The 21,403-nt window shown below is 62.6% G+C and overlaps 1 protein-coding gene across 4 annotated transcripts in view; it reads right to left on the bottom strand.

The window, feature by feature from the left end:
- Positions 1 to 20,904, bottom strand: part of KCNQ2 (potassium voltage-gated channel subfamily Q member 2) — a 65,251-nt gene extending 44,347 nt beyond the window's left edge. Inside the window, exon 1 of one of the 4 annotated variants that reach the window (XM_030914494.1) lies at positions 20,440 to 20,904. In XM_030914494.1, coding sequence (XP_030770354.1) covers positions 20,440 to 20,735 — 296 coding nt within the window. In that variant the 5' untranslated portion in view covers positions 20,736 to 20,904. The remainder of the gene's footprint in view (positions 1 to 20,439) is intronic. The other 3 variants (XM_030914493.1, XM_030914495.1, XM_030914496.1) reach the window with 3 other exon arrangements.
- Positions 20,905 to 21,403: the final 499 nt, after the last annotated feature.

The raw sequence follows: 21,403 nt of genomic DNA, 5'->3' as shown, positions 1-21,403 counted from the left end.
TTGGGTGGTGGCAGCAATTAGAGCACATCATTGGGCCCACATCTGACACACAGCGCTCAGACCAGACCCCCTCCTGCACCATCAATACCACCACCAGCACCCACACCCAGCTCCCAGCCCCCAGCCCTGCACTGCCTGTGCCCCCGGGACCTGCCCGCCCGTCCCGCTGCAGGAGCTCGCTGCCCTCTGCCCCCTACAGGACCCGCACCCCCCTCACCCACCTCACCCCCCCGCCACCCGCCTTACCACCCTTCCCTCACCCAAAGGAACGAATTGCCCCAAACCCTCCTCCCACTGCTCCGGAGGGACCTAGAAAAAACCCTGGCTGCCCTTCCAGAGGTCACAGGCCCAGCACACACGCCGGACAAGCGTGGCCGCAGAGGTCATAGGCCCAGCACACATGCTGGAGGAGCGCGGCCGCAGAGGCCCAGCAGAGATCACAGGCCCAGCACACACGCCAGACGAGCGCAGGCCCCTTCCAGAGGTCACAGGCCCAGCACACACGCTGGACAAGCGTGGCCGCAGAGGTCACAGGCCCAGCACACATGCCGGACGAGCACGGCTGCAGAGGCCCAGCAAGACCACCACACATGGGGTCAGGGCTGGATCTCCCTCCCCAGGTGGCTTCAGGCTTCCAGGAATAAGGCAGCACTGATGCTTGCCCCCGTTCCAGGGGCCCCGGGGCTACCAGAGGTGTAGGAGGCCATGGGTGCCCCAGGCAAGAACCAGGACTCCCTGAGGCAGCACTGGGCGCTGCAGTCACCCCTGGGGGCAGAGACTGAGAAGACGGCTGGGGAGGTGGGGGAAGCCAGGAGATCCCTAGCCCAGAGGTCACACAGGGTCATGGTGGGGTCAGGTGGGGTCAAGGTTGAACAAGAGTGGCAGGTGCCCAGGTGAGAGCTGGCAGAGCAGCGTCTGTGGAGCCAGGGCTGCGGGGACTCAGAAGCAGGGGAGGGCAGGCCTGTGCCGAGAGCCCTTGGCATAACTAACTCCATCTTAGAAAAAGACTCCATTTTGTCTCACAGGGCACTCTACCGAGAAGGAAAAGATGTTCTGTTTAAGAAACAAAAAACAAACAAACAAAAAAAGAAAACCTGGCTGGGCATGGCGACTCACGTCTGTAATCCCAGCACTTTGGGAGGAGGCCGAGGTGGGCAGATCACTTGAGGTCAGGAGTTCGAGACCAGCCTGGCCAATATGGTGAAATTCCATCTCTACTAAAAATACAAAAATTAGCCAGGCATGGTGGCACGTGCCTGTAATCCCAGCTACTCGGGAGGCAGAAGAATCGCTTGAACCCAGAAGGTGGAGGCTGCAGTGAGCCGAGACCACGCCACTGCACTCCAGCCTGGGTGACAGAGCAAAACTCTGTCTCAAAAAAAAAAAGAAAAAAAAAAAAAGAGTCCGAGTCCAACCAGATAAGGACACACACGAGCCCGTCCGCCGCGCTCAGTTCTCCCTGGAGCCTCTGTCGTCACCGCCATCTCACAGCTGCCTGCAGCGGCCCAGGCCAGGCCTCTGGACTGCTATTAATCCTCCATCCTGGGTCTTTTCCTCACGATGTTAAACCTGACTTTGGGTGGAACGTGGAACCTGACTGGATGAGCACACGGCAATGTACAGTCTGCAGCACTGACTGGCGTGGAGTGGCCGTGACCGCAGTGTGACCCAGAAGCTCTAGGGAGAACCTGCCTGCTTGGGAACTCCACGTAGCTCGTGACGTCTGTGACTGAAACGGCATCAGTGAAAGTCTGACCTTGTGGAAAGACACAAACCTGAGTGGGCCTCGTGTCAAGCCCGTCCTGTGTGCAAAGTGCCTCCAGGACCCGGGGCCTCGGGCAAGCTCCACTCAGCCAAGAGCAAGAAGGCGACCGAGCCATTCCGAGCTCAATCACGACGGACACCCCCGTGGCTTCCCTCTGCCCGGACCCAGTCATCTCCCCCATGAACACCCCTGGATGTGGGGAGGCTGGCACGGCCCCCTGTGCCCCCTTCCAGCTCGCTGGAGACCCCCAAGTCCAGGCAGCCTGAGTCCTCCAGCCTGGGCAGGCACAGTCCCTATAGCTCTGCCTTCCGACTCCCCAGCAGCGGCCTCTGCTGCGCAGCCGGGAACGTCGTCCAGGGCAGGGAAGGCGCGGCACAGGGTGGTCCTCCCGAGATCTGCCCCGGGAAGGGCCATGACCATGTTTCAGAAGCACCCAGGACCATGCGGTCTGAAGCAGAGGTGGAGGCTTCAGGCATAGGCGGCCCGGCTGAGGTCAGCCCCACCCCTGCCCATCCCAGCACCAGAGCCAACCGAGGCCGGGCACTGCTGAGCCACCGGCAGCAGTGGTAGAAACCGTGCCTTTGAAGGCTCTGGCCACCGAGCACCCACACCAGAGATGGAGGCGCAGGGGCCAAAGTCACATTTGAAAGCATCTCATGTGAACACTGTCAGCATCTCTAGCGTGAGCCCCAGTTCAGATTCCACCCACACACTCGCCGAGGATGTCCCAGCCCCATGCCATTGAGAAGCAATAATCCAGTGCCCGCTTCTGAGCCGAGGGCTTCATAAAGTGCAGCTGCAGCTTCACTGCAACCCTTAAAAAGCCAGTGATGGTCAGTGCCCACAGCCCCCACACGGCCGCCAGCATCTACAGCACTCGGACCAGGCCAGGCGGGGCCAGTGGCTGCCTGCCCTCTGCTTTCCCCCGATCGCCAGCCTCCCCTCCCTCCCTGTCCCCCTTGCGACCATGTATCGAGGGGACGCCAGTGGCTGTCCACAGATGTCCCCGAAGGCAGGGTCACGGTTCTGCTCAGGGTCCTCTCCCTGCGGTTCCCACAGCAGGGGTGGGCCCGTGAGGCCGGCCACCTCCGTGTCTCCGGGCTCAGCATCCGCTGTCCATCCTGCGGGATCCACAGACGACAGGGGCTATGAATGGAGTTTGCCCCTCACGCCTTATTCCTCGGGTGAAAACTTTCTAAAGAGAAACGTCTAGAAAGAGAAGACCCATTGGTCATGCTAAGGTTGCTCTAGAAAAGCAGGATACATGCTTCATTCTTTTGATTTTCTTGGTGTAAGTTTTCAAAATTGGATCAGCTCCTCGAGATCTTCCAGTGGAGGTAGATTGGGTGGGGTCATTTGCTTTTTTTCTGAGGACCGTGATGAAGCCATGGCTCCAGTTGCCCAAATCAGCCCGTCCACCTTTGCCCGGCGGGAGCGTGGCCGTCAGAGCAGCTGGTTTCATCTGTGGATGCCCAGGGTCCTTTCCACCGCAGTCGGCTCTGCCCCACACCGGCCTCTCTTTGGGATGTCTCCCCAGGTTCCTCCAGGCAGGAGGAGGGAAGGTCATTCCATTATGGACAGAAAGGCTAGAGGGCCCCACGGGCCATGTACCCACCAAGCTCTCCCAGAAACAGAGCCGACTGGGCAGAACCCGGTGCATGTGGGGACTGACTGAGGAACGGGCTCCTGAGCGTGTAGCGGGGGCTGCTGAGTCAGCAGGGCTGGCCGGAAGCACAAACAAGAGCTGAAGCCGCCATCTGAGTCCGAATTCCACAGGGCAGCAGGCGGGAAACTCAGCACGACTTCCACGTTGCCATCTTGAGAAAAATCCCTTTTCTTCCGGAAACCTCAGTTTCTGCTCTCAAGGCCTCAGCTGCTGGGACGAGGCCCACCCCCATGGCGGAGAGTCACTAGCTTCACTTGAAGTCCACTGAGCTAAGTGTTCCCGCCAGAAAACACCTGCACAGCAGCACTGAGGCAGGTGCATGGCCACCAGCCGGGCACTGTGGCACGGCTGAGCGGATGCATAAAGTGGGCATCACGGGCTGGGAGAGGACACGGGCCTCAGCTGGAGGCCTGGAGCAGGAACGGGCTGACTCAGCGGTGCAGGCCCAGAATGCCCTGACTGGTGTCCGGGACAGTGGTGGGCAGAGCCAGGTCCCTAGCCGGAAGCTCAGCTCCAGGGCAGGTCCAGGCCACACACCCGCCCAGGACCCCACCAGCCGGCCTGCAGCCGCAGAGAGAGGCCCCACCGGGACCTGCCTCATGGGAACTGGGAGCCTCCACACAGGTCAGCGAGAACGCTTCAGCCCAGGACAACAGGCCAGCCGGAGCTCCAGCTGCAGGGGCAGAGGCAGGGGTGGGGCGGGGGCTTCCAGGAAGCAGAGTCCCTGCAGGCTGAGGGGAGGGTCCAGGGCCACATGAGAAGCTCCAAGTGCAACACCGCGTGTGGAGGCGGGTCCAAGAGCCAGCGCCCGTCCCCCCGCACCCCTCCCCGCCACTCCCAAGACCGCAACCCACAGGCTGGTCCTGCCCTACCCAGGGCCCGCACCGCAGCGGACACCGGCACAGCAGCACCAGGAAGGCCCTCACCCTCGGCTGCCCCCACAGGCCCACAGCTTCCAGCTCGAAGGCACTGGCCCCGAGGCACCGTCACCAGGGGGCCTCGGCCCCGCCCACGTGTGCGACCCAGAGGCCTCCGCCCGGACCCCGAACCGAGGCCCAGGCAGACAAACCACACGCGAGGGACGTCCCATTTCCAAGCCGCGATTAATTTCCCGTGCTCGTTGGCTAAGTTCTTCAATTAACTGAGCCCTGGGAAAAGTGTGCAGACATCTCGTGCGCCTTCTGCGGGCAATTCTCTGTCTGCCTAATGGGGTTTTCTCCGGACTCTCAGCGGGTGGGAGCAGGGGAGGATGGGGGGGTCCCTGGCTTCCCAGTCAGGAGCCCGGAGGCTTGGGAGGCGGAAGGGGCACAGCGGGGACACAGAGGGCATCACACACCACAGGAGGGGCTCAGGGACCCAGCTCAGCCCAGCAGAGCCACGCACATAATCCAGGGGGCGGCTCCCCGAAGGAGGCACATACAGGGGCAGGCGGGGGCAGCTACAGGGTAGAGGAGTTGGCCACAAGGGGAGAAGGGGAAGGGCATCCCCAGCAGAGGGAATGGGGAGGGGTGGGGAGGCCTGGAGAGAGAAGGGCAGGCGTATCCACGTCTCATGAGGGTGAGGCTGCCCAGACTTGAGAACAGGGTGGGGTGGGGGCAAGGACAGCCCCACAGACTCAAATTCTGAGTCCTTGGTGCCACATCCAGGAAGGCAGCTCCTAGGGCTGCAAGGAACTTTCCTGTAAATTAAAAAAGAATGAGGTCCAGATCCTGGGTGTTCGAGACTCAGCCTGCTTCCTAAGGTGGCTCGGACCAGGCATCTCGGAGCATTCCAGAAAGCCTGCAGGCGAATGCCCCCGGATATGGCCGAGATCTGCGGCTCCTCCCAGCAGGCATGAACCAGGAGGAATAAAGCCAGAATTCAGGGAGAAGATGAATCTCGCAGCCAGCCCCTCAGAAGGCTCCGGCTCCTTCCAGCTCAGCTTCCACCCGTCTGCCCCCGCCTTGCCGGCCCGCAGACCCTGCATGGAGGAAGCCGCTGCCCCTCCCGCCGCAGCCCCACTGAAAAGTGCAGGCAACAGCTCCGAGTTTTGCTTTTTAAGTTTTTGGAACAGATGGCACAGATGGCGCCGCCGGGGGCGGCCAGTGCAGGGGAGGCAGAGAGACGGACGCATGAGAAGAGCCGCAGAGGAGGGAGGAGGCGGCATGGGGGGCGTCTGGGTCCATCTCGGGGACACAAAGATCCCACTGCCTCAGCCATGGCTCCAGGCCCCAGGACAGAACAGGGAAGAAACCTCCAAACTGATGGCTCCCGAATGCGCTGGCCAGACATCCGGTCGGCTGAACTGTGGGGAAGACACAGGGGCCTCCAGGCCTCCGTCCACACACCGCGGTGTCCCCAAGACATCCACACTCAATGCCCATCTTAGAGGACGGGAAACTGAAGCTCACCGAAGCGGGTGAGGGCCTCTGCCTCTGAACCAGGGGAGAGGGCGGCAGGAGACCCCGATGGCATCCCCCAGGCCGCGGGAGAGGTGGCTCCCGGGAACGCTGGGACACTCCCTGCCCATGTGGCCTCGGGGTCCGGCACGGCAAGTGTCCAGATGTGGGACACTCCCTGAGAGCCAGCCGCCAGGGGCCTCACAGGGCGGGGCCATCACCCCCTCAGACCAAGGCCCACAGTGTGGGTACAGCCCCTCCTACACTAAGCAGGGGAATACAGCCCACCACGGGGCGTTCAGCTGGGGTCTCACTGGCTCGGCAAGGGCTGCCCGCCCCCTCCTCCCAGGCAGTGGCCAAATCTGCAGGGAAAGAAAGAAGAGGCTTCCTACGGGAGGACGGGGGAGGATGAGGGGAGGACGGCAGGAGGACGACGGGAGGACAGTGGGAGGACCAAGCAGCTTCTCTGAAGCCCAGAATTACAACACAAAGGGTTTCTAGGCTAATTATGATAATGGGTTCAACTTCAGGAGCTTCCCTGGCAGCCGTTGCCAAGGAGACGAGGCAAGTAGCTGGTCCCCAGCCCCAGATTCGGGGAAAGACTCAGGGTGGGGGCGGGGAGGACCCACAGAGCCCTGGCACCCACCACTGAGCAGAGGGCGTCAGCTGGGGCTCACCACATGTCCCTGATGCACAGCCCAGCCCCGTGCCCATCAGACAGCCCCACATCACGAGAGGCCACGGCAGGGATCAGGCACCCCGAATCCAGCCACAGCCTGAGCGTGGAGCAGGGGGGGTCCCCTCTTGGGAATGGGGATCCAAGAGCAAACAGGAGAAGCTGGGCAGGGAGGGGCCCGTGGGAGGGGCCAAAGGGTCACCAGGCCACAAAGGGTGCCCAGTTAAGGCCAGACCACAGTCCTGGGGCCCCCACCGCTGGCACCCACAAGCCATGAGATGCAAAAGCTCCTCTGCTCACGGGGCCCCCCACCTCCGGAGACTCCTCTGCTCACGGGGCCCCCCACCTCCGGAGACTCCTCTGCTCACGGGGCCCCCACCTCCGGAGACTCCTCTGCTCACGGGGCCCCCCACCACCGGAGAATCCTCTGCTTCCAGGTCCCGCCGCCTTCCTTCCCCAGTCTGGTAGAAGGGGATATTTCTTTTCTGGGAAAGCATGACACAGACGCCACCACCCCACTCCTCACTCACTTCACGCACTTGGGGAAGAGGACTCAGCGCAGGAGGGGCCAGGGCCCCCCAAGGCCAGTCCCACAGCCAGCCCCCTCGCTCTGCAACCCTGGATCCTCCGGTCAGGACCCTGCCCCAGCGGCTGACTCCGAGTTGGCTGGGGCTATTCATCTCATCTTGCGTATTTAGTTAAATGAAAACGGAACATGTGGAGGATGGGCGGGCAGGAGGGAAGGCGTTGCCGCCTCGCTGCCACCCTCAGCCCCTGCCTCAGACAGAGCTGGGGTTGGGTCAGGAGGGGTCCCTGACATCAAGACCCCACTCCCAGCCCCACAGGCTAAGCTTCTCAGCACACCCACGACCTGCCAGGAGGGAAGCAGCCCTACAGTAAGGAAGATGCACACATGCCCGTTTCACAGACGGGAAAACAGAGGCTCTGAGGAGACTCTCAGAGGCCCATGTGCGGACTGGCTGGAGCAGGCTGGCTGCACAGCCCCCACCATGCACCCCTCTCCCACCGCAGGGGGTCCTGGGGGGTCCCATGCGGCCTCCTTCAGAAATTCCCTGTCCAGAATAGGGCTGGGAGCCCAGCAGGGCCCTGGGGGTGAGCAGGAAGCCAGCATGAGGCCGGAGCAGGCACCAGGTCCAGGACTGCTTGAGCCTCCCTGGGGGCCCCGCTCATCTCGTCCATTAGGCGGCCGCTGCGCTGCAACCTGGAATCTAATTTCACCGTCTAATGAACTGCTCTGTTTCCAGGACACACAACACCTCCCACCTCGGAAGTGACGGGCGCGGGCGCTGCTGACAGAGTCCAGGCGTGAACCAGGCATGAACCAAGCATGATGGATGACCACAGACCGCCAGGGGACACAGGCCACACTCCTGCAGAGCTGCACATGGAGACCTCTCGCCCCATGCTGGGCACTGCGTGGCTTGTACCTGCCAGGCCGGGGTCCACCCTCATTAGGAGCTTCTGGCAGCACCCACCTGAGCCAAGGCCATGGGGCAGGGATGGGAGGTGGGCCAGGTGGGACCAAGCCTCCCAAACACTGAGTGCTCAACTGGACCCTGACAGGCCACAGGTCAGGAAGTCTTGGGCCCTCAGAAGGCCCAGCTGCTGGCCTGGTGCTCACAGCCTCCAAATGGCCTGGGCCTGCCTGTGCCCATCTGGCACCTACAGCCCTCCTTCCAACATCCCGGGCAGGAGGCACTCTCAGGGGGGCTCTCGATGCCCCCCACTCACCATGGCCCCAGGATGGCCACTTCCCTCAGCCAGCTGTGGCTCCTTCGGGAATGGGAGCGGAGGAGCTAGAGGCGGGGTCCTGCCCACCTCCCGCAGCAGACGCCCAAGGCTTACAGGGACCCCCAGCCCCCCAAAGAGTACCACCCCCAGCCCCCAGCACTGCTGCAGCCAACACAGGTCCTTCCAGGGCCTTTGCCCCGGCCCAGAAAGAGGGGGCGTCCACCGTGCACCCCAGGGGCTCTGGGAGCTGCAGCTGTGGGTGGACTCCCAGGCCCTGGCAGGAAACCCGCTGGCTCAGCACACAGTGAAATCAGCTCCCCGGGCACTGCCTCGTGACTTAGCAGCACCTGCTCACAGTCCCTGGAGACAGAAGCTCCGCAGGGCTCATTTGTTCTCCATTAGTCACCTGTCCCACCCAGACCACAGATGCTGGACAGAGACCCGGTAGGTGCACCAAGAGGGCTGGCCAAAGTGCCCAGCCCAGCCCCATGCAGAGGTCCTGGCTCTCCCTCCCGGACCCTGCAACGCCCGTCCCCCGACCTCCCTGGCTTGCAGCCCCTGGCCTGGGGTCCCCTGGACTTTGCTCTGCCTCCCAGCATGCCCCGGCTGCCCACTCTCCACTGCCCCATTCCAACCCACAGAGCCCGCAGAGAAGCGTCCCTGTACCAGCCACCTCGATCCCAGAAGCAGGCGGAGAAGCTGGGTGGGAATGGCGGCCGGCATAGGGGAGCCCCAAGCCCTGAGGACAGACCCCGCCCTGGCCTGGCCCTCAAGACCTCTGCAGTCCCTCATGGTGGACCCCACGCAACCCATCCACCCTGCTCCCGTCCTGCCCTCAGCAAGCGCCCTCCCTGCCTCAGGGCCTTTGCATGTGCCCTTCCTACTGCCTGGAATCCTCTCCTACCCACAGGTCCCCGGGCTGCCTCCTCATCCCCCAGACTTCAATCTCAGGTCACTTTCTCTGAGGTCCCAGGGCCACCCCCTCATCCCCCAGGCTTCAATCTCAGGTCACTTTTTCTGACAGGCTGCCCGACCCTCCCTTCCCTGGGCAGCCCCCAACTCTCTCTGGTGTATTCTCTCCAGGGCCCTGGGCCCGACCAAGCACTGTCCCCCCAGGGTGGGGTCTGCTCGCCCTCCCAGAGGCAGCACCCCCACATCCTCTGCTCACAGTGGCCCCAAGTGCCCAGCCCAGAACCTGCACAGAGGGGTCACCCCACATCCAGGCAGGCCCCCTGAGACAGCCATGCCTAACCCCCACCGAAGCAGGCCAGTGCCCTCAGCTGGTTCACAGCCTACAGCTCCAGCCCCTGGCCCCTACAAACTTCCTAGTGAGTGCTCTCTCTTGTCCTCCACTTGCACACCTCTGGTGACGGAGGGCTCACCCCACAGAAGGAACCTCGTTCTAACACAAGCCCTCCTGGGCTAGCCTGGGTCCTCCCTCTCCCCTCACCAGCCTTCCTGGTCAGGGTGGCCTCATGACCTAATCACACTCAGGCAGACCCAAGGCCTGCAGGACGGACTTGGATGGGACACATGTGGATTCCCCAAGCCTCAAGTGGACACGTCCCCAGGACAGCTGTGGTGTCAACATCCATGCAGGGACACCGCACAACACGGGGACTCTGTTGTTACCCGTGACCACAGGTGGCTGGACAGGCACTGCAGTGGCCCCAGGTCAGAGACAGGCTGACCACCTGCCTTCGAGACTCATCTTGCCCATGAGAAGTGCAGACAGTATGCTGCTAACACTGCAGAGGGATGGGGACTCCTGAATCCTATTCTGTTTAGAAACGCACAGGTGGGCACAGACAACCGGAAAGAAATCAGAAAAAGCAAATGTCCTTCCCTGTTTTCCACACTTTCCCAATCTCCTGCGGTGAATGTGCTTATTTTGTAATCAGAAGAAAATAAGCCACGATCAAATGTTTCTTTAAGAAAGGAGGGTGGCTGGGCGCAGTGGCTCAAGCCTGTAATCTCAGCACTTTGAGAGGCCGAGACGGGCGGATCACGAGGTCAGGAGATCGAGACCATCCTGGCTAACACGGTGAAACCCCGTCTCTACTAAAAATACAAAAAATTAACTGGGCGAGGTGGCGGGCACCTGTAGTCCCAGCTACTCAGGAGGCTGAGGCAGAAGAATGGCGGGAACCCGGGGGGCGGAGCTTGCAGTGAGCTGAGATCTGGCCACTGCACTCCAGCCTGGGCGACAGAGCGAGACTCTGTCTCAAAAAAAAAGAAAGAAAAAAAAAAAGAAAAGAAACAAGGGCAGCAGGGGCCGCCAGACCCCCTCACCCTGACAGACGCAGTCCTGTCCACTTACCACTCAGGCCAAGGCCCCCTACTTTCTTCACGTGATCTTAACTCAGCTCTTGGCTAATTAAACGGCACCCGTGGGAAGGGGTGGTCTCGGATAAGCTGGCTCAGTGTTAACTATAAAGCAGAGAAGCTGGCCGTGTACCTTGCCCCAGCAGCCACCCCCAATCATTCCTTGGGCAGGCACCTCCCAAACACCAGCCCCTTTCCCAAAGCTGCCCAGAGGCGAGCCAAGCCCCTGACTCTATGGCCTGGGCAGATGCCAACCAAGAATGAGTCACACAAAGGGATCCTCTGGCCCACGAGGAGACATAACTGCAGCTCCTGGTCAGGACCACGGCCAGCACCCGGGGGCCGGCCTCCTCCCCCATCCCCAAGAGTGGCCCCAGAGCCTGGACAGGTAGGAGGGCAGAGATATCACCTACCCCGGGAAGCAGGGAGGAGGCTGCACCTACCCCAGGGAGCAGGGAGGGGGTGGCGCCTACCCCAGGCCATATGGAAGAGCCGGCACCTACCCCAGGGAACACGGAGGAGGCAGCACCTACCCCAGGGAGCAGGGCATCTGCCCCCACATCAACCACCTGAGCAGCAGGCAGCCAGGAGTGGGGCCTCAGAGCCTCCTTTCCCTGCACACACCTTCTGTCTTCAGCCTGAATGGGTTTCCACAAAAATGTAACTTTTCAATGACAGGAAAAGTGAGTGTTAAACTTCTCTGCATATCTGGTCCTTTGGGATGAGAACATTTTTACAGCCACCAGGCAGCTTCTAGGAATTCATCCTGCAGACCTGCACCTTGCGTGAAGATGTGCACGGAGCCCCACGTGGCACCGTTTGCAGCGGCAAAGTCCTTGCACCTGCTTCAAGGTCCATCAGTGCGAACTGGTCAGAGAAGTGGTGAGCAGCCGACGGATCTAGAGGGGGAGAAGCAGGGAGAGGGGGCCATACGCACAAGGCAGGACACGGAGTGACTCCACACATGTGAAAAGAAATGAGTGAACACACACAGACACACACGTGCCATACCTCGGCACGCATGCAGAGAACAGCTCCAGGAGAGGGGCCATGGCTGACCCAGTGAGGAGACAGGGCAGCACAGAGGGGCAAATCGTTCTGGCTGGATGTCATTTTATATATTCCAGGGTTTCCATGGGTGTCTTTTCTGAGTGTGTGTGGCTGTGTGTGTCATGTGAACTTGACCTATTCTGGAAGAACGGGTAAGAAGGGGGTCATCTCCCAGCTACTCAGGAGGTCAAAGCAAGAGGATCGCTCAAGCCAGGAGCTCTGGGCTGCTGTGAGCTACAATCACACCACTGCACTCAGCCTGGGCCACAGAGCGAGACCCCTACTCCTAAAATAAATAACAGAATACAGACATCAGGCCCTGCCTGGCCCTACCTGGTCTACAAAGGGGACTCCAGTCTGCCTCCTGCTCTGTCCTGGGGTGACGCTACCCAATATCCCTGCTTCCCTGACCGCCCTCCTCCAGGAGAAGGAAGCCCAGTCGGCCGAGTGTTGCTGCCTCTTCCCTGGGGCTCAGCCTCCACGACAGACAAACTTTAAAGTCCCACACACGTGCCTTCTGCACCCTGAGTCCCAGTTTAGAGGCCTTCACTGCACACGGGGCAGAGACACATTAACCAGGCGCCCGCGGCCTCCCACCCACAGCCCCTCAGGGCAGGCATCCCAACCTCTCATCCCTGCCCGAGGCTTCTCCCCACCTCCCCCCAGGACGGGGATCCAGGGAGAAACTGGCCTTTTGCTCCCACTCACCCTTCCCATGTGTTTTCCAAGACTAAAGAGAAAAGCAAAAGCTCGAAAGTTCTCAGGTTTTCAGCTTAGGTCAAGGGTAAGTGCTCCACGGGGAGGAACAGAACTAGAGAAGACCTGGAGGACGAGATGGGGGCAGGCAGAGGCAGCAGACGCCTCCACGCCACAGATACAGAGGAAGAATCTAGAAGGAGGCTCCCTGCAGGCCAGGAAGCCTGGAGCCCAGCCCTGCCACACCCCCAGGAGCTGCCCGTCCGCCCCCACTGAGATGACTCAGAGATGGGAGACTCCGAGGTCCAACCAACTCCTGGCCGGACTCCCTGGAGCAGCCACTGCTCTCCTGAGTGTCCACAAAGCCACTCCCAGGAATCCAAAAAAATTAAAGACCTAACTGTATTCAAGCTGGGTAGGCAGCAGAACCTGAGGACAGTTCCAGAGCACGTCTGGAAAACATCCTCATCCTCAAAGCAAGGCAGCCACTGTCTGAAAACCGCCACTTCCTCTTCGAGAGGCCACCCAGTATCCCCTGTCTGGGGCCAGCACAAGTTGCTGGCACTGGGCTGGGAACTCTGGGCAGCTGGTGGCCAGGGAGAAGTCTTCTCGGAGGCCAGCCTCTCCACCGAGCTGACATCTCCTGCAGGGGGTGGAGGGGCCACCAAGTGCCCCGAGGCCTTGGGCAGGTACCTTAGCCTCACCCACCCCAGCCCCTCACCTGGCACAGGGTCTGTGGTTTAGATGACAGAAGGGACATGAAGCTCTGTGGAGAGCTCACGTCACCCCATCCTCCACCATACATCATCCTGGGGACCGACGTGCAACACCCCCCACGCACGGCAGCCTGCACCCCAGAGCTAGGAGCCCCTTTCAAGACTGAAGCCCCCACCGGGGCCGCCTAACCCCAGAGGGAGCACAGCACAGGCCCACTGCTAACAGGAAGAAGCACCTGTACTCTGGCTCCCCTCTCCGCAGGAAAGTGGTCCCAGAATCCAGCCACTCCGTGTGTGGGGGCAGGAGCCCTGCTGACTTAGAAACAAGTGGCACATGGATCAGCATTCAAACTTGCCAGCCAATCACCCACAGCCCCGTGCAGACCCTCCCCAGTGGGGCTGAGGGGGCTCTCCTGCCCTTTGCAGGGGTGTCTCCCCCACGCGCCCCCAGTCCCATCCTCTCCATGGCTCCAGATGCTCACAACCCCAGAACACTCAATGGGACAACTCAGAGAGGGGTACAGAGAAAGAAAAGCCACACAAGCTCACCAAGGGCACTCTATTTCAGAAGTGCCTCCTTCTCCTGGAAATGTCGACCCTGAAGCTCTCACTGGGAAATCTCTGGCCTGGCCCCCGGCAAGTAACAGGCATGGGTTTGGGGCTGAGGCCATCCCAGCAGCCCTGTGGCCTGCCAGACCTCAGAGCACTCCCGTCAGGGGCGACAAGAGCCAGAGAGCTCTTCAGCTCCATGTCCTCCTGGATGAATTAAAAGCATGACCCATCCCAGCTTCAGACAACAAAAAGTCTAACCCTCCATTTCCCAGACTCCCGACCAACCCATTTGCTAAGTAGCGTCCTGAGTCACTCCCTCCTCCAGCTCTGCGGGTACGGCTTTCTCAGGCTGCAGGGGAAACAGACGGGCTTCTCAGGGCCCACCCGCCTTGCGCTGGCCGCCTCCAGCACGCCCCCCTCGCCCATAGCCATCAAGGACAGAGCCTCGTCCTGCAGGGCCCACCGCTCTATCACCTGCTGCTGAGGCCAGCGGTCGGCAGGGCCCTGCCACTCAGAGCCCACCAGGGAGGCAGGAACCAGAACCCACTCCGAAATCAACAGAGCAAGCTCGGCAAACAGGCCGGTGAGCGTAGGGGTCGCACGCAGGGGCCAGTGGGAGCCATTTCCAGAGAGTTCCTCAGGGATAAGCTCAGATCTGCAGACCCCTCCTCCTTCGACCTTGGACCTGTTGGCCGGGTTGAAGAGGTGCTGCCCACCCTACGCAGGACGCGCTTCCTCCTCTGAGCATGTCCAGGGCCTCCCCTCAACAGAGGCGCGGTTTTGAGTCAGAAGGCAGAGCTGAGCTCCAGCCCTGCACAGGGCATCCCGGTTCCAGACACAGCTGTTTCAGCTGGCCGCTCCGTGCTAAAGGCGGCCTCATTGCCGGGCCCGTGTCGGCGCTGAGGCCTCCTGGCGGGTTCTCTGGTGTGGTCTGCGTGGACACTCGACGCGTGCACCACAGCTCTTTCACGGCTTATGGGGTTCACTGGAAAAACCTGCCACAGTGGTTTTTCAAGCCAAAGATCATTCCTATCCTCCAAGCCTCAACCCTCAGGATGCTGGGAACATGCCGGAAGCCACAAACAGGAAGACAAACCCCCAAACACCCGGCACACACAGGGCAGGCAGCCTTCGTTCCAGGGAAACGGCCGGCCAGCCCCATACGACAAACAGGCAAGCTTCCGACGCCCGAGCCTGGGCCTCGCGCTCCAACCCACAACCTCGCCCTCAACAGCAGCGCAGGCCTCTCTGTCACAGCCCAGCCGCTGACCAATGGGACTGAGAATCGGCTGGAGGGGTGGATGGCAGAGCGACGCCGTCCCTGCTCCTGGCCTCCACGCTTCGTCTGGGGTGAGGCCTTCCGTTCTGCTGAAGGCGCCTCACGGTCATGGCGATGATGGCTACGAGCTCGGTGAACGTGGCAGGCATCAGGCGTCCTGGGGAGTGACTCACACATCGAATCCCGGCGGCAACCACATGACAGACGCAGAATGGTTACCCCCACCATGCAGATAAGGAAACTTGGGTCTAGGATCCCAATGCTGGCCAGTCTCAGGACAGGACCCAGCCAGAGCCCCAGCCCTGCCCTCCCTGGGTCTCACTCCCCACAGGTCACGCGGGGCCTTCGGAACCGTCTCCACAGGTCACAGCTGCACAGGAGCACGTCTCACATGGGCGGAGGCCCAGAGGGGAGTGGGGCTGCATAGTGGACAGCACACACACCAGCAGTTTCCCGTCTCAGAGCTACCCGGCACGCACACGGGAAAATAGTTAAGACGACCCCCGGCGAGGTAACGCACTCGGGTCTGTCTGTGATAATGAGATGTCGGACACAAGGCCAACGTCTCTCCCGAGGGACATCGCAGGCATCACCCCACCATCCTTGCCCCCCATCCTCCCAAAACGGGCACACTGCTCTCGCCTGAGCCTTTAATAGGACACAGCCTGGCCGCTGGCCCCAGCCTCCCATCCAACCTCAGTGGACACTCGGAGGGCCCAGGGCACAGGCTGCCACTCCCCAGCCTCTGGGCAAGGCAGCTCAACCATCCCATATCCCTTCTCGCCAGATTCAAGGCCCCCACAGGTCCCCCTTGGTCCTCCAGACCTGCCCATTTTCCTAGAAGGGAACTCACTCTGTGTAGCAGATTCATCTCCCCACACTGGAAGCAGCTTCAGGCGGAGGCCAGCCCAGCTCCTCCACAGCTGCGGAACGTCACTCCTACAGGGCTGGGGCCAGCCTGGCTCTTCAGTGACTTTGGAATGTCATTCCTATGGGGCTGAGGCTGACCCAGCTCCTGTGCGGCGATGGAGGCTATGGAACTGTCACTCCTACAGGGCAGAGGCTGGCCCAGCTCCTGTGCGGCGATGGAGGCTATGGAATGTCACTCCTACAGGGCAGAGGCTGGCCCCGTGCTCTTGCGAGCAGCTACAAGATGGACTTGCTGAGTGTGCACACGGGGGCATGGATGCGTCAGGAGCACAGGGACTGCGGAGATCCACAGACTCATTCGTTTATCAACTAAAACAAACTGGGAAAACCACTATGTTAAGCCACTCTCTACCACTGGACTCAGCCTGTGCCCTGAGAAGTGACCACAGCTCTGAACACTCCAGGATTTAAGCATTTTCGAAACTGGAGACAGGACTCCCACGTGGTCAGCATCCTGGGGGTCGAGAATCCTTAGTGCCCAGCAGTGCCCACATCCAGGGCACCAGCGCCTCTGGAGAGACCGTATCTCTGCAGAGATTGGCTTGCAGTGATTTCTAATAACACGGATTTCCTCTGCTCTAACTGTGGAATGATCAGGAGCGTTCCTGCTTACCCGTTAGCTCCCATCCTCTCGCAGACACAGAATGTGCACAGAGACTGACTCCACCTCCACCGTATAACGAGGCAGCGTCACGTACAACATCTTATCACTCCAGAGTAACTTCACTTTAAATTATTTGGTGAGGGACAGAATCCTGCGAGGAAGCCCAAGACCTCCCGAGGGGTCCAGGAACCAGAGAAGTCCAGGTTTCCCCGGAAACCACAACTCTCCAAGGCTTTTTCACCTTTTGGGAAATTTCCATAAGATTTCCTACCCAGGAGGCTGTGGGAAGAAGTGGAATGTGGCCGTTCAAACACTCAAGTCTCTTTCTTGGCACACAGTGCTCCATCAGCAGAGACCGGACCCTGGTCCTGCCAGGGCCCCGCTCTGTGCTGGGTAAAGCCCAGGCCTGCACTCACCCCTCAAAGCAGCCTGACCAAGAAGAGAGTGCTGGCGCCTGCTCACCCCAGCCAGCCCTTCAAGCGCTCATATCAGCCTCAGAGCTGAATGCTAAGGGTGGGAGAGGGGCCCGGACGGCCTGTGCTCAGCACCATCCGAGTTATCCAGGACTGTGAGGGGAAGCACCTGGGCCCCGGCAAGAGGGGACTTGAACATAGGCCCTCCAGCCCCAGGCCACTCTCTGCAGTGAAATGGGAGACAGCACCTGGTCAAGCAGCCCAGGGCCATAGGCCCCTGCAACCCTGGACCCCATCTGAGGCCTGGCCCAAAAGCCAAGATGGCACAGCGAGCCCCAAGGACAGGCCCTCCCTGGTGCCAGAGTTCCCATCTGGCCTATTTTAAACACAGCTTCACCCTGGCCATTCAACGTGGCTGGGCTGCTGGCAAGCTCAAGCGATCTGCACCCCAGCTGTCATCTCAGGCTGGGATCCCTCCTTTCAGTTAAGCAGGACGACTCTGGAGCTCACTCAACCTTCCTCTGCCTCAGTTTCCCCATTCACAGGGATGGGGCTGTGTGACCCTCTGGCAGGCTGTAACTGAGGCCCACACCCACCCAGTGGGAACAGAGTGGACATGTCCAGTGACCCACGTGGGGATCCTGGACGAGGAGATTCAAGTCCGTGGTGCAGCAGTGCCTGGCTCCATCCTGTGCACAGATGGGCAGCAGGAGAGACGCTGGAGCTGGGGATTCAGGCTCCGAAGGGCATCCCCATGGTGCTCTGGCCCAGAGTCCCCTAGGGCAGCCCCAGGCACATCATCTGCTGAGTTTGGGCCACTTCTGCAGCTCACACTCCCTTTGGGAGGGTCTGGGAGAGGTGGGCCGGCATGCCGCCCCCACCAGGCAGAGAGCAGGTCTGACTCAGGGAGGCCCTGTCTCCAGAATCTCTGGGAACGCACCAGGCAGCGTGAGCGGAGGCCGCAGCTCCACACGGAGGAGCAACGGTGGAAAAAGCCCCTCTCTAACTCAGTGCTGACGTCTCCACCTCCCCAGAGCCGGGGCAACAGGGGCCTGGCCTGATGCTTACCAAGCCCTGGGGCCATAGGGCAGCAGCCACCGCCCTCTCTACCCCAGACAGTGGCCACCCTGGGTCCAGCAGGGCTGCCCAGAGAGGTTCTCACAACTTGACCTCTCCGAAGTGAGACGCTGGCGGCAACAGGCAAAAGGGAGGTGGGCCTGGGGACCTGTGTCCAGCCACAGCTGGGTGCAGCAGCACAGGGAGCCCTGGCCTTCCCCCCACTCCCGGCTGCCCCAGGCCCAACTCAGCTCCATCTCCGTTTAGCTGATGAACAAACAGACCAAATGATGCCTAACACACAACCCGGCCAGTCCATGCCGGGCCAGGCAGGGGACACGGGGCCATCGGGCCTCCCAAGTCAGGGTGGAGGCTGCACCCCAAGGATGGGCTGGGCCATGGGGACAGCAGAGAACTCCACACCAGGGGTCTGGGGGCCGGGCGATGAGTTGCACCCCTTTCACAGAGGGCACTGGGCCGGCCTGGTAGAGTGGGATGCCCCCCAGCAGCGGGGCTCACAAAGCCCTCGAGTGAGGAGCAGCTGTGCCGATGTTACCCACAGAAAACTGAGGTTTGCAGAGGTTCTGAGACCAGCCCCCAGTGTCCAACCCGGGGCAGGATCAGAGACCCTGCTCTCCAGCCCTGACACTCAGAAAAAATCCCACCCACAGCAAGGGAGCTGAGGAGAGCCTAGGAGCCGGGGCTCAGGCAGGTTCAGGGAGCTGCATACCCACAGCAAAGGAGCTGAGGAGAGGCCTAGTGCAGGCTGGAGGGCGGGGCTGTTCAGAGTTGAGGGTGTCGCCTGAAGCCCCCACAAGCTGCTGCTCTGTAGACTCTATAGAGACTCAGGGTCGTCAGGAGGAGATGGCTCAGACCCCACATGTGCAAGCGCTCCTCATGCTTCACCCCAGTTCTGGACTGCCACCCTCAGGAGGCAGAGACAGGAAGGAGAACAGAGGGGCTGACCCACGCAGGCCCAGGCAGGGGGCGGCCAGTGGAGAGCTGCTGACCCAACAGGAAACCTCAGGAATAGCCAGGCTGGGCCCTTGGATCATGGGCTCAAAGCAGAACAAACCCTGGGCAGCACCATGGGTCAAACGCAGAATGGGGCTCTGGCCACTGAGGCCATCGGGGCAGGAGGGCTGTGGGGTGGGTTCTGTCCTGTCCTCATCCCAGGAGTCACCTTGGGCTGAGACCTAGCTGACCAGTACCGGCCCTCCAAGAGCCCCTTCGGTCCCCAGCCAGGTGGGGGCCATAAGGAGAGGCCGTTCCTGAGGACACAGAGGCTCATCCAAGGATTTGGGCATGGACCCTGGACTGGAAAGGCCAGACTCACCTCCTGGGGGCGGCAGGACCTCCAGGACCCAGGAGGTCGGAGAAGCCTGTGCTTGGCGATTCCCGGGCTGGGTGCCCAGGGGCCCTCCACGGAGACACCCTCCCTGCAAGCGGCCTCGCATTTCCCTCTGGGATCTTCTCCCTACCCCAGAACCCTCCCATATCACAGCCCACGGAGGGTCTGCTGAGGGCACACACCCCTCTCGGCCCAGGTGGGCGCCCGGCCAGCTTGTGGCGAGTCTGCCCCTCAGTCCCATCCCAAAATGCCTCTCACACAAAATGGCCGGTCCCGGAGCTCAGCGGGTCCCTTGTTCAGCTGGGATGGGAGAGCAAGCGCCCTGGCACGGGGAGGCTGTGCACACCCGCCGCACAGGCCGCACGCGCAGCGGGCCGTGCAAATTCCACACGCGAACACCCAGGTGCACACGGACGCAGGCTTCGGCCGCCCCCCGCCAGCCCTGCCCCAGGAGGCAGCCGTGCCCTGAGCCTCGCCCGGGGAGCGGGACAGCCCCTTCCAGGCCCAGGGCTGGGGGTCCCGGCTCTGCCGCAGCCCCTTCCCCGGGCCTCGCTCTGCCAAGGAGGGGTCCTGAGCCCGCGATGTGCACGGGGGCGGCCGCGGCTGCAGAGATGGGTCAGCGCCGCGCTGAGCGCAGGAGCCGAGGGGGGTTCGCGGGTCCAGGGAGGGGCGTCCGCGCCGAGGGGGCAGGACAGACAGCTGCGCTCCGCCCGGGCTGGGGGGGGTCATGGGAGATCCTCCCGCATCTCAGGAACCCAAAAGCTGGCCCCAGGCTGAAGGAGAGCGGCTCGGGAGGATGGCGAAGGGCAGGCCAAACCCTCCCCCGCCGCCCCCGCTTGGTCGGGCGGCCCCAGCCCCGCGGGGCCCCGAGAGTCCCGGAGAGCCCAGACCCAGCGCTGCCGCCCTCCCTCCCCGGCCGGCCCTTTGTTCGGCGCAGCGGCCGCGGGGAGGGGCCTCCCAGGCTGAGGAGGGGGCTGGGGCGGCCGCACGTCTCCGTCCTGCGGGCCCGGAGCCCCCACCCGGACCTGAGCGGCCCCGGCCCCGATCCCGGAATCCTTCCTGCCCGCGCGCCGCACAGTCGCTCTCCGGTCTCGGCCCCGGACCCAGACCCAGGCGCAGGGAGCCAAACCCGCCGCAGCCGGCCCGGCCGGGGTCGCCGATGGGGGTCGCCACGGGGGTCGCCACGGGGGTCGCCACGGGGGTCGCCACGGGGGCGGCGCCGCCACTCACACGTAGGCGTGGTAGATGAACGCCCAGCCGCGCGGCCGCTCCAGCACGTTGTAGAGGAAATTCTGCAGCTTGCGGTAGAAGGCGTTGCGCTTGGGGGGCTTCCCGGCGCCCGCGCCGCCCGCGCGAGGTTTGCTGAGGATGCTGCCGCGCTTGGGGGCCTCGGAGCCGGCGATCAGCAGCGCCCCGTCCCGGGTGGAGTCGGGCGCGCCGGGATCCAGCCCCACGAAGCCCACCTTCAGCTTCTTCTCCCCGCTCGGGCCGGGGTACACGCCGCCGTTGCGCGACTTCTGCACCATGGTGCCGGGCGGGAGGCGCCCCGGGTCGGGCGCAGGCTCAGCGGGGGCGGTGCGCGGGGGGCGGCGCGGGCCCCAGCCCAGGCCCCCGGGCCGGGAGCCGCATGGCCGAGGCGGCGGTTCCGCGCTCCTGACGGGCTTGGGCCGCGCGCCGAGACGCTGCGGCCACCTCGCTCCGCGCGCACCTCGGCGCCTGGCCCGCGGCCGCGCCGGCTCCGCCCGCCGCCTCGCCCCGCCCGGCGTTAACCCCCGCGACGCCAGTCGGAGGAGGGGAGGGGAGGAGAGGGGAGGGGAGGAGGGAGAGGGGAGGGAAAGGGAGGAGAGGGGAGGAGAGGGAAGGGGAGAGGGGAGGGGTAGGGGAAGGGGAGAGGGGAGACAGGAGGGGAGGGAGAGGAGAGGGGAGGGGAGGAGAAGAGACGGGTAGAGGGGAGGGAAGCGGGGAGGGGGGAAAGGGGAGACAGGAGGAGAGGGGAAGGGAACGGGGAGGGGAGAAGAGAAGAGGATGGGAGAGAGGAGGGGGAGGGGACGGGAAAAGGGGAGGGGAGGGGAAGAGGGGAGACAGGAGGGGAGCGGGAGGGGAGGGGAGGGGAGGGGAGGGGAGGGGAGGGGAGGGGAGGGGGAGGCGGAAGGGGCCAAGGCCCGCAGGACCAAACCTCTGGGCTGAGCCTGCC

Source organism: Rhinopithecus roxellana, chromosome 13, assembly GCF_007565055.1.
Source record: "Rhinopithecus roxellana isolate Shanxi Qingling chromosome 13, ASM756505v1, whole genome shotgun sequence".
Lineage (NCBI taxonomy): Eukaryota > Metazoa > Chordata > Mammalia > Primates > Cercopithecidae > Rhinopithecus > Rhinopithecus roxellana.
Note: the sequence above shows the minus strand (reverse complement) of the source record. Positions and strands in the feature narration are given on the sequence as shown.